At 40.8% G+C, this 12,249-nt stretch overlaps 1 protein-coding gene across 1 annotated transcript in view; it reads right to left on the reverse strand.

Annotated features, from left to right (window-relative positions):
* Window positions 1-12,249, reverse strand: part of nell2a (neural EGFL like 2a) — a 147,816-nt gene that overhangs the window by 34,261 nt on the left and 101,306 nt on the right. Inside the window, exons 14-15 of the mRNA XM_051690267.1 lie at window positions 815-937; window positions 635-730 (exon numbers count right to left, since the gene is read on the reverse strand). Of these exons, the coding sequence (XP_051546227.1) occupies window positions 635-730; window positions 815-937 (219 nt within the window). The remainder of the gene's footprint in view (window positions 1-634; window positions 731-814; window positions 938-12,249) is intronic.

The following is a 12,249-nucleotide window of genomic DNA, read 5'->3' on the forward strand; positions in this document are numbered from 1 at the left end:
TGTGGCAAGGAACACAAAACTCCATAAGATGTTGTTTAATGGAGAAAAATAACCTTGGGAGAAACCAGACTCACTGTGGGGGCCAGTTCCCCTCTGACTAACATCATGAATATAATGACAATATTACTTATGTATAGTGCAAGTCATGGTTTAAGATTATTAAACTAAGTAAGTGTTAAGGGTCAGTGTTTAAACAAAGATTTTGTATGAACTGTAATATTAATGACTAATGTCTTTGAAGTTCATCCTGGATTAACTGCAGAAATGTATCTTGTTTCATTAGTGTTTACATACAAAAAATACTGCTTAAAAAAGTACATATTTGCAGTGTATAAAACCATTCAAACTGTGATGTTAGATTCCGCTCATACCGCCCATCCCTACTTCCACAAGAAACAATTGTGTCCCCAAATCAAGTGCTCTTCCTCAAAACTGCTATTTTCAAAATGCTTTGTTCAAAAGGGCCCTTAAACGGGCCCCCCGAGACGCAGGCAGATACTGTAGCAATCTGAGACGCACAGAAGTTGTGACACTCCAAATGGAAATGCATCTGGTCATTCAGGCCACATACGTAAACTTGAGGAGCGATATGATCAATCAAGATGCATGAATGTAAATGTAAACTGGCTCTTACCTGTCTCACAGTTTTGTCCGGTGAAGCCCTGCGGACACACGCAGATGTTCGGAGAAGTGCAAGAGCCGCCGTTGAGACAGCGTCCATCACAGAGGGCTAGAGGGCAAACAGAGGGCAAACAGAGGTCAGGAGTTTAAAGTGTGTTCACAGGGTGATGAGGCAGATGGGCCGCTCTCTCACCTCTACAGGTGGTGCCGTTTCCTGTGTATCCGGGTTTACAGGAGCAGCTGTGACCACCGACGGTGTTAAAACACAGCGCGTTCTCATCGCAACTGTGCTGCCCGGACGCACACTCATCATGCTCTAGAGAGAGAGAGATAGAGAGAGAGAGAGAGAGAGGTCATGCAAAACATGAAAATTTAACATGAAAGTTTTTTTGCTTTTAAAATGAGGTAAACCTAAGAAAAAAACACAAGATTTAGCTAAATGTCTACTATAAATAGAAAATAAATTTGGAAAATAAAACAAATTTGTGAAAAACTGTACTTGGAGAACTTCACACTGGAGTGTACCCTCCCTACCACAGGACACCATAAAGGAAAAACAACAAAATCTGGAGAATGAGGAACTACATTCAAACTTCATTGGAATAACAAGAAGGATTAATATATTTGGAAAAGGAGACAAAATAGCAGTGGAAGCCCAGAAGGACTTAAGAAATTTCATAGAGGTAAGCACTCCACCCAAATATATCTTCATAAAAACAAGTAGGAAAAGAGAAATAAATTAAAAGGAACTTTTTAATTTAAACAAACCTGTCCAAAGGTTAAATGCTATGCTAATTCAAAATAACAATAGCACAGGATAGTTCGCCTTCACACCTTCGGATTGGCTGGTTGAGCTACAGCCCTGAACATCAGAGATGTGATGCATACTAATTGAACAGCAGTAGTGGGGGATGGTGCTCGCATCTTTGACTATCCTACAGACATCCAGTCTGAGAAGAGCAGACAACAACACAAACTTAAAATCCATAAAAAAACCCTGAGGCCCTGTTTAAAGACACATCACACAGCAAGGGTACAATCATCACCAACCTGCTTTTCAGAGCGTCCAATTGCCTGGCACACAGCATTCTGCACACTTTTTGAACATTTTACAAAACATGGAATTTGTAAAGGCAGAAAACTGTGTATATATGAGGATTCAGAAAAGGACCTATAGAACAGGCATCTAATGGGGCTTTTCCACTGCATGGTACGGCCTGACTCAACTCGACTCTGCTCGCTTTTTGGGGGTTTTCCACTGTGGATGGTACCTGGTACCTGGTACATTTTTTAGTACCACCTCGGTCGAGGTTCCAAGCGAGCTGAGCCGATACTAAATGTGACGTCAAAACCATGCAGATCACTGATTGATCAGAGAGAATCGTCACTACCAGCGTCACTGTATTTGTGACACGGAACATCAACCCGCTAGTTTTAAAGTTAGCAACAGCGATAGCAGTATCATTTGTTCACGCGACTTTCGAATTGTTAAAAGAAATGGCTGTGTGCAAAACCACGCCGTGGTCAATAAACGAGGTGCAGATGTTCCTCTCGTTAGTAGCCGAGGAGAGGATCCAACGAGAGCTGGATGGGGCGACACAACTATGACGATCAGCCTATAATCCCACTCATGTTGAGGCTACACTAAACTGCAGTGGATAAGCAAGCTTAGAAAAGTAAAGCGAGCAGAGTCAAGTCGAGTCAAACCGTAACGTGCACTGGAAAAGTGCCATTACAGTCAAATTTTATTAAAATGGGACTGTAATGGTGCAGGGAAATGATGTTTCCCTCACAAATTTTGAACAGATCTTACACTCCCTAAAAGAAATGGTGGAAAGGGAGGGAGAAAACCCCTACAAGGAGTCCCCCTCTCCTGGGACATCAGAACACAACAAACAAACTGAGTCCTCCCCCATGCCAGTACACAGGAAAGGACCACTCCAGAGTAAACCGAGAACAACATCCTTCCCCCAAGCCCAAGTCTCCACAACACAGTTGCTCAGCTACAGCACAGCTTAGCTCTACTGGAAGTGGAGATAGTGGAGCTGAGTGAGCAAGACCATGCCCAGGCTACCACCACCAAAGAGACTCAGCAACCCAGCTCTGTCAAATCAGAAACCACCTGAAAATGTCCATTTAAGAGCTGAAGGGGGAAATTAACACCCTGTCCCAGGACAGAGACACACTCGAAAGAGACAGGTTCACAGAACTAAAACACATGATGGGGAAGGAACTTTCAGAAATGAAAGAAGGCTCAAAGGGAGAGCTCAGCGGTCTCAAAGCAGAGATGGAACAGAGGGACACACAGATAGAGAACTTAAGAACACAGTTTCTCTACCCCTCTAAATGCTCCAAAGACCAAGCTCCCCTTGCCCTCCTCCACAGATCAGCAACACCCAAAATTAAGCAGACACTCCTGCATTCCCCAGCAACCAAGGTGAGGAACATCAAAAGACCACAACAGCACACCTCACACCCCAGCAGGGAGACCACAGCCACAAAACACAGAGGCTGTAATTGCCATCCTCATGGACTCCAATGGGAAGTTCCCGCATGGAGAAAGGCTGTTTCCAAGCCGTAAAACCACAAAAATCTGGTGCCCAAAAACAGGTGATGCCCTCAGAGTACTCTCTGACTCAAGCTTTGGCACACCCTCACATCATCATGCACACAGGCACCATGACCTGAGAACTGAGCAGGAGAGAGTTGGTCGGCTGGTCTGTAGAGTAGCAGAAATGGCTACAGAGATCTGCCCCAGTGCAAAGATCACTTTCACCCAGACACCATCCAAAGAGTCAACGCTGCTATCTCCAGAGGATGTGCTCTCCAATGTGCACCTGGCTCATCACCCCACCATCACAACCAGAGACCTCTATGACCATGTGCACATAAAAAGTATAAAGTAAATGTGTTTGCAAAAACACTGAAAGACATAGCATGGGGCAGACAGACCACCTCAACACCCCTCAAAACAAGACACCTGCCAATCCACCAAACACCATAACCACACACCCAGCAGAAACCCACTGGTTCATCATGGAGAATTCCTGACTCCAACTGGACATCACTGGGTTGCCCCACCCCATGCAAACCTCTACCTGAGAGCATCTCATGCACCATGACAACTCCACCGACCCTCACCTACATCAGGACACCACCAAAAACCCCAGACTGCAACAGGATACCACCAGAGACATGCACCTGCAGCAGTTCAGCACCAAAGACCCCCACCATCAAAGAGACACCACCCCAGTCAGAGGAGTAAGACTAGGAAGGGTCCACGGCCCCCAGCAACCAACCCAGCTCACCCACCACCTGCTGATAACACACCCTGCTCTGTACCACCTCCACAGCCCCGGAGCTATGCCCAGGCCCTTAAAGGACAGGAAAAGACTCTAGAGATGGGTGAAATCAGACAGCTGCTGGACTACATCAGTGCCCAGCTGACATGAACAGATAAAAAATAACAGCAGCCAACAAATGTCACATTTGCATAAGAATGTAAAAATATTCACATTCAAATATACTGTATTAATATCTATTACAGACTCTATTACTCCAGTGCTATAAAATATTTGACATAAAATTCAAAATATAGTATATTAGAAAAGGTCTTGAAAACAAGAACTCTACACCTTGAACTCTGAAAATGACCCTCTCAATTTCTGTGTGGAATATCCAAGGATTAAACTCAGCAGCTTTTGGGCTGAAGAGTTTAAACACAGAATTCCACAACAGCATCAAGGACATGGACATTATAATTGTACAGGAGACATGGAGCAAGGTAGACACCACCACCCACTGTCCCCCTAATTATAGAGAAATCAATCTACCATCACAGAAACTCAGCAAAGTTCGGCAAGGCAGAGACTCAGGAGGACAAATAATTTGGTACCACTTTTAAAATTCCACAACTTTATTGACACTGTAAAAATTGACAAATATCATATCTGGCTCAAACTCTGTAAGTATCTATTCCTGTCACAAAAAGACACATTCCTTTGTGCTATATACTTCCCACCATCGGAGTCCCCCTACTACAGTGAAGACATGTTTTACACATTAGAAAAAGAGACATGCCATTTCCAGGCCCAGGGAAATGTACTTATTTGTGGGGACTTGAACGCAAGAACAGGACAACAAACTAACTTTACGGACACACGGGATTAAATATATTAACAATAAACTGATCTGTATAAAAAAAAAAAATTCTCATCTTCACAGAAATAACCACGACCGTATTATCTAGAGGTCGACTGATAGTGGATTTTACCGATACGATAAGTTGGGCAGTTCTTGCCGATAACCGATTAATCAACCGATAGTTTTTAAAATTGATACTGAATGAAAAAATAACACTCAAAGTAAAATAGTGCTGAATTTTTTTACAAAAATAAACAGTACTCACTGAACCATGAAAATGTATTGTACTTTTTAAAAAGAAATAAATATATAAATATTAATATATATGAACTAATATTCGAATTTTAAAGTCAGCTGATTTTTAAATTGACGTTGTATCCTTAGTCCACAAGAGGGCGGAATAACTACATAAACCATTCAGCACCGTTATATTATTGCAAAGAACATTCCTATCCTGGCTGTTAAAAAAGAGCATTTCATTTCCAACTAACGTGCATCAAATAAATAAATAAAAAGTTTTAGTCGGTCCATATTCTCAAATGTTAAGTCAAAAGTAAAATGAGGGGGGGAAACGCTTCAATAGAGAGTTCACATGGTGTTACACTTGCACTGATTCCTACTACTCCAGACTCAAGCTTCATAATAGCAGTGAAATACCACAAAAGTATTCCCAGATAACAGAGGTATCCGGCTGAACTCGGTGGTGAAGTGGCTCAGATTATAAGCACAGGTCAGGGGCTGTTCAGTCAGACGAAACACAACAGACTGGAACCGAACGCGAGGATCCCGAGACACACATTTCCTAGTTGAACATATTTCCTGACAAAGCATTTAAACAACTCATTGATTAATCTGAGAAACGCTTATAAGAGAGCAAGACACAACAGCCAAAGACCTCCACCAACTGTAAGGGGCTGTTCACACCAAACGCTTTTGCAACTATGCATTTGTTTTTCTATGTAAACGTGCGCTAGACAAACATCTCTGTTTCCCTTTGTTTTTGTTTATTCAGCGTCTCGTGCAGGAGTACTGTTTTTTAGATGCTGTGTCTAATTAAAAATAACTTTAAAAGCATACGGAGACACCTGCTTTCTGTTAAACTCTATTTGTTGCGCTGTGTCTGGCCTTTTTTAGCACAAGAATGTGATCGATCTGAAGTCATCGTATTACAGTGAGGATAAAATTGATTTGTTTATACATTTCTCTTGGCTACATGAAGATATTAATTTGCTTTCTCACGTCACTAGCTTTAAATATGCAATCTAGCTGGCTAACGAATGCATAAACGTGACCAGCTGGATATAAACTAATGCAAATAGATGGTAACAGATGGTAACAATTGTGACATTTAAACATTTGGGTAGGACTTGCAGGTATTTTTGTCCCATTGTTCTAATCACTTGAGGATAGCTTTAACGTTAGCGTCCTCTCAGCCATGTTGGCAAACATACTGCTATTCTCTACTAATGCAGCATCTAGTCAACAAATTAATTACTTTATAATGATATGACAACATGTACTGTAGTGTACTGTATACATACCTTTTCGTTGTTGATGTTTTAAATCTGCATCTGAAGTGTACTGCTCCACGCAGAGTGTAGACTCGCGTGTCAAAACAAACACCACAAGACATCAGTGAAGTGACATCATTGTTTTTATAATGCCTCTAGAGATCGCTCTCATACTGTATAACGACAGCGGACCTTTCCCAGCCGCTCCAGCACCGGACGCAACAGGGAAAAACTATCGGTGTGGATTTTTGCCAATAACGATAATTCCAGAAATCTGTTATCGGTGCCGATTAATCTGCAAAACCGATATACCAGTCAACCTCTAGTATTGTCAGTAAGAATGGGAAAGATATCCTGCAGCTCTGTCGAAGTCTGGGTCTGTACATTGTCAGTGGCAGGACACGAGGGGACACTTTAGGGAGATTTACATTTTGCTCACCTCTTGGGAATTACACAGTAGATTATATGATAACAGATTTAGATCCTTTATATCTCAGAGCATTCACTGTTAGAGAACTAACCCCTCTGTCCATTCACAGCCAAATTACTGTGTTTCTCAAAAGGACAAGGACTAACATTAATAACACACAGCCCAGTAAGCTGTACAATATCAGAAAACCATACAGAGGGACTGAAAACAGCACAGAGGTGTACCAGAAAGCAATTAACATCCAAACAATACAACTGCTCTTAGATAACTTTCTGGATACCACTTATGCTCACACTAATTATATAGTTAAAAAATAATTGAAAAAAAATTGGTTTGATCAAGATTGTCAGGAAATTCGTTAAAAACTCTACAAACATACACTCAGAACCAAAAAAGCACAATACACCCAAAAGCAACTGACAATAATCGAGAAGTCAGTCAATACAAACCAATTTTGGGACAATTGGAACAACCTAAAAAAATAAAAAATACAAAAATGACCAGGAAGAATTGGCAATCCAAAATGGAGAAAAATGGGAAACTAATTTCAGAACATTTTTTTATAAAGTAGAAACTGGCACAAATTGTAAGCAAAATCAAATAACTAAACAATTGGAAATACTAGAATTGGCAATCAAAGATAATCAATACCCATTAGACCTTCCTATTACCGAAAAGGAACTTAAAGACCAAATTAATATTCTTAATCCCAAAAAAGCATCTGGACCTGATTGGATATTGAATGAAATGTTAAAATATACCAGCACTAAATTCCAATAAATGTGGGTCTGAGTGTAGGTTACTTCCCTGACATCTGGAATCAAGGACTGGTTACACCCATCTTTAAAAATGGAGATAAATTTGAGTCGAATATTTACAGAGGCATTTGTGTGAGTAGCAACCTGGGAAAGTTATTTTGTAGTATAATAAATTCGAGACTTTTGGACTTCATCACAGCACACATTGTCTTAAGTAGAAGTCAAATTGGCAAATTACCGTACAGCTGACCACATTTACACATTACAAACCTTAATTGAAAAACATGTCCAAAATAAAAGGAAACATTTTTGCATGCTCTGTTGACTTTAAAAAAGCATTTGATTCAATCTGGCACAACTGACTATTTTACAAATGTATTGAAAGTGGCAAAACCTATGACCTCATTAAATCAATGTACACTGAAAGTAAATATAGTGTCAAAATTAGCACAAAAAAAACAAGATTTCGTTCCCAGGAGTGTGGAGTGAGACAGGGTTGCTGTTTAAGCCCAACATTATTTTACATTTACATCAACAAACTGGCTACCAGTCTTGAGGGAACTACAGCCCCTGGTCTCACTCTTCATGACCTGGTTCTGTTGTCTCCCACTGAACAGGGTCTACAGCAGAACCTGGACCTGCTTGAGCAATACTGGCGGACCTGGGACTTGACAGTCAACCTCAATAAAACTAAAACCATGACCTTCCAGAAAAGATCCAGATCCCAGGGAACACAACGAACATTCACATTAGGAACTAACGCAATAACACACTCATCACACTACAGTTATCTAGGATTAAAAATCACTTCCACTGGAAACTTCAACCCTGCTTTGAATGAACTGAGAGATAAAGCTTGCAGTGCCTTCTATGCCATAAAACGACAATGTCCTATAGAGATACACTATATTGCCAAAAGTATTCGCTCACCCATCCAAATAATTGAATTCAGGTGTTCCAATCACTTCCATGGCCACAGGTGTATAAAATGAAGCACCTAGGCATGCAGACTGCTTCTACAAACATTTGTGAAAGAATGGGCCACTCTCAGGAGCTCAGTGAATTCCAGCGTGGTACTGTGATAGGATGCCACCTGTGCAACAAGTCCAGTCGTGAAATTTCCTCGCTACTAAATATTCCACAGTCAACTGTCAGTGGTATTATAACAAAGTGGAAGCGATTGGGAATGACAGCAACTCAGCCACGAAGTGGTAGGCCACGTAAAATGACAGAGCGGGGTCAGCGGATGCTGAGGCGCATAGTGCGCAGAGGTCGCCAACTTTCTGCAGAGTCAATCGCTACAGACCTCCAAAGTTCATGTGGCCTTCAGATTAGCTCAAGAACAGTGCGTAGAGAGCTTCATGGAATGGGTTTCCATGGCCGAGCAGCTGCATCCAAGCCATTCATCACCAAGTGCAATGCAAAGCGTCGGATGCAGTGGTGTAAAGCACGCCGCCACTGGACTCTAGAGCAGTGGAGACGCGTTCTCTGGAGTGACGAATCACGCTTCTCCATCTGGCAATCTGATGGATGAGTCTGGATTTGGCGGTTGCCAGGAGAACGGTACTTGTCTGACTGCATTGTGCCAACTGTGAAGTTTGGTGGAGGGGGGATTATGGTGTGGGGTTGTTTTTCAGGAGCTGGGCTTGGCCCCTTATTTCCAGTGAAAGGAACTCTGAATGCTTCAGCATACCAAAAGATTTTGGACAATTCCATGCTCCCAACTTTGTGGGAACAGTTTGGGGATGGCCCCTTCCTGTTCCAACATGACTGCACACCAGTGCACAAAGCAAGGTCCATAAAGACATGGATGAGCGAGTTTGTTGTGGAAGAACTTGACTGGCCTGCACAGAGTCCTGACCTCAACCCGTTAGAGCACCTTTGGGATGAATTTGAGCGAAGACTGTGAGCCAGGCCTTCTCGTCCAACATCAGTGTCTGACCTCACAAATGTGCTTCTGGAAGAATGGTCAAAAATTCCCATAAACACACTCCTGAACCTTGTGGAAAGCCTTCCCAGAATAGTTGAAGCTGTTATAGCTGCAAAGTGTGGGCCAACGTCATATTAAACCCTATGGATTAAGAATGGGATGTCACTTAAGTTCATATGCGTCTAAAGGCAGGTGAGCGAATACTTTTGGCAATACAGTGTACCTGTCAGAATTTGGTTAAAAATGTTAGAATCTGTAATTGAGCTGATTGCCCTGTATGGCAGTGAAGTGTGGGTTCCACTGACAAATCCAAATCAAGAATTCACCAAATGGGAAAAACATCCAATAGAGACCCTGCATGCAGAATTCTGTAAAGATATTCTACAAGAACACTGGCACACAACATATAATGCATGCAGGGCACAATTAGGCAAATATCCACTAATTATAAAAATACAAAAACAGGCAATCAAATTCTGGAAACATGCAAAACTCAGTGACCCCCGACTCATGCAATTATAAAGCCCTGCAATACCAAGAGTTGAGCAAAGAAACCAATCCCCTCTCTCAGCTGGTCCAGAGCTTTATGCTTCACCAACATCTACTAATCCTCATCACACTAAAGACCTGGACCAGAACAATACTGCTAAACTAATTAGATACAGCCAAATTACAGCACAAATAAAACATAATTATATCACTTATTGGAAAACTCAAATGCAAAAACAGAGAAAAATGCAATGCTATCTGGCCCTAAAAAGAGATTACACCATGGTGGACTATCTGTACACAGTGACAGACAAAAAACTGAGAGCCACCTTGAGAAGATACAGACTCAGTGAACACAACCTCACTATAGAAATGGGCAGACACAGGAAAACATGGCTGCCACAGGAAGAAAGGTTGTGTCCACACTGTGATCAAAACAAAATCGAGACAGAGCTGCATTTTCTAACAGAATGCACAAAATACACAGACATCCAGGAAAATCTTTACCACAAAATTAAACATATTCACAGCACATTTGACCATTTAATAAACAATGAAAGACTGCCCTTCTTATTAGGTGAATACAAGCACTGCTGTGTGATAGCAGCACTATATGTGTCTATCTGCCACAGAATGAGAGACAGTGAGTGAACTGACCCGAGTCTGTGTCTCCATCATATTTTACTATGGCTCTTGTATTTTTCTGGTAATATTTTATTTATTCTCTATGTGTAACTTCATTTTTATTATTTAACATTATCCTTTAGTACCATATATGTCAAGAATACATTGCATATGTATTCTTTTTTTTTTTCTTTCTTATAATAGGTACGTACATTGTTTTGCACTGTTTTATTTTTATGCAGCTCAGCTGTAAACGTTTTGGCAATACGAACGTTCAAATAATTGTCATGCCAGTAAAGCACCTTAAACTGAAACTGAGAGAGAGAGAGAGAGAGAGAGAGAGAGAGAGAGAGCGAGAGCTTATTAGTGACACATCATTTCTGCACCACCAAATGGAATTTAAAAAATAACAAAAATGTAAAACATTGCCTGTGCAAAATTCACTGTCACAATGTTGAATCTGGCTTAACAGCTTACCAGCATTGACAAATGCATTGCTGACATATTTTGAGCTGTTTCTAGAGTGTTGTTAGGGTGTTCTTGATGGTTGCTCATTGGTTGCTAAGGTGTCTTGAGAGGTTTCTACTTGTGGTCGACTGATATGTTTTTTTTTTAATGGCCGATGTCCAGAGAGCAGGGTGTTCGATAGGCCGATACAATGCCGATATATCACACAATTTAATATAGTAAAGAACATAAACATAAAATTGCTAAAAAAAAAAATTATAAACTCTTAAATTGCTTATATGCTTATTTAGCACTATATTTACTCAATTTCACACAAAACTTTAACTTTGTAAAAAATAATCAAAAAAAATAATATTGTATTTTAAATGGTAGATAGCAGTTTCTTCTGATTTCTGTTTAGTCATCAAATTTTTGTAATTTTTTTGCACATGAAGAAATTGTTAATATATTAGGAAGAAGGAAATATCAGTACACACAGTAGTCCAGCGTCTATGGATGGCATGTGCGCATTAACAATCGCATTTACTAAAAAAATACCGAATCAAACCAATTGTACATACAGTGATAGTGAATAAAACATTTACTTATAGCGCACATGAAGCGCTTTTACTTTGAAGCTGCACTCACGTGCTCGTGCGGATCCAGTGCGAGCCTCAATCTCCTGACCGTTTAAACGGCCTGGATCACATGCTTGGATTGTCACGGACTGACTGTCATGATTTGTGTATCAGAGGAACTTTTGATCCTGAAGTTTTTGATTCTGGCTGATAGAATACATGCTTCAGAGGAAGATATTACATGAGCGCTTGACCGATAGAAAAAGCTGGATTTTTGTGAGGTTCGTGAATTACTTCTGTTTAAATGAGATATCTGCATATTTGCAGAAAGTATATAATAGAAGTTTAATTGATATTTGCCTTTCTATCATTAGACAAGACCGTTAAAAGTTACAGGGAACTGTTGAGAAGAGGCTGATAGAATACGTGCTTTAGAGGTGTTGTTGGGGTGTTCTTGATGGTTGCTAGGTGGTTGCTTAGGTGTTTTAAGTGGTTTCTAAGGTGTTGTTAGGATGTCCTTGATGGCTCGGGTGTTGTTAAAGTGTTTCTGATAGTTGCTAGGTGGTTTCTGGTGTGTTGTAAGGGTGTCCTTTATGGTTAGGTATTTGCTAAAGTGTTTTGATTAACTTCTACAGTTTTGTTATGGCATTCTTGATGGTTGCTAGGTGGTTTCCAGGGTGTTGTTAGGGTTGGTTTGATCATTACTAGGTGGTTGCTA

The sequence above is a fragment of the Myxocyprinus asiaticus genome, chromosome 46 (assembly GCF_019703515.2).
Source record: "Myxocyprinus asiaticus isolate MX2 ecotype Aquarium Trade chromosome 46, UBuf_Myxa_2, whole genome shotgun sequence".
Lineage (NCBI taxonomy): Eukaryota > Metazoa > Chordata > Actinopteri > Cypriniformes > Catostomidae > Myxocyprinus > Myxocyprinus asiaticus.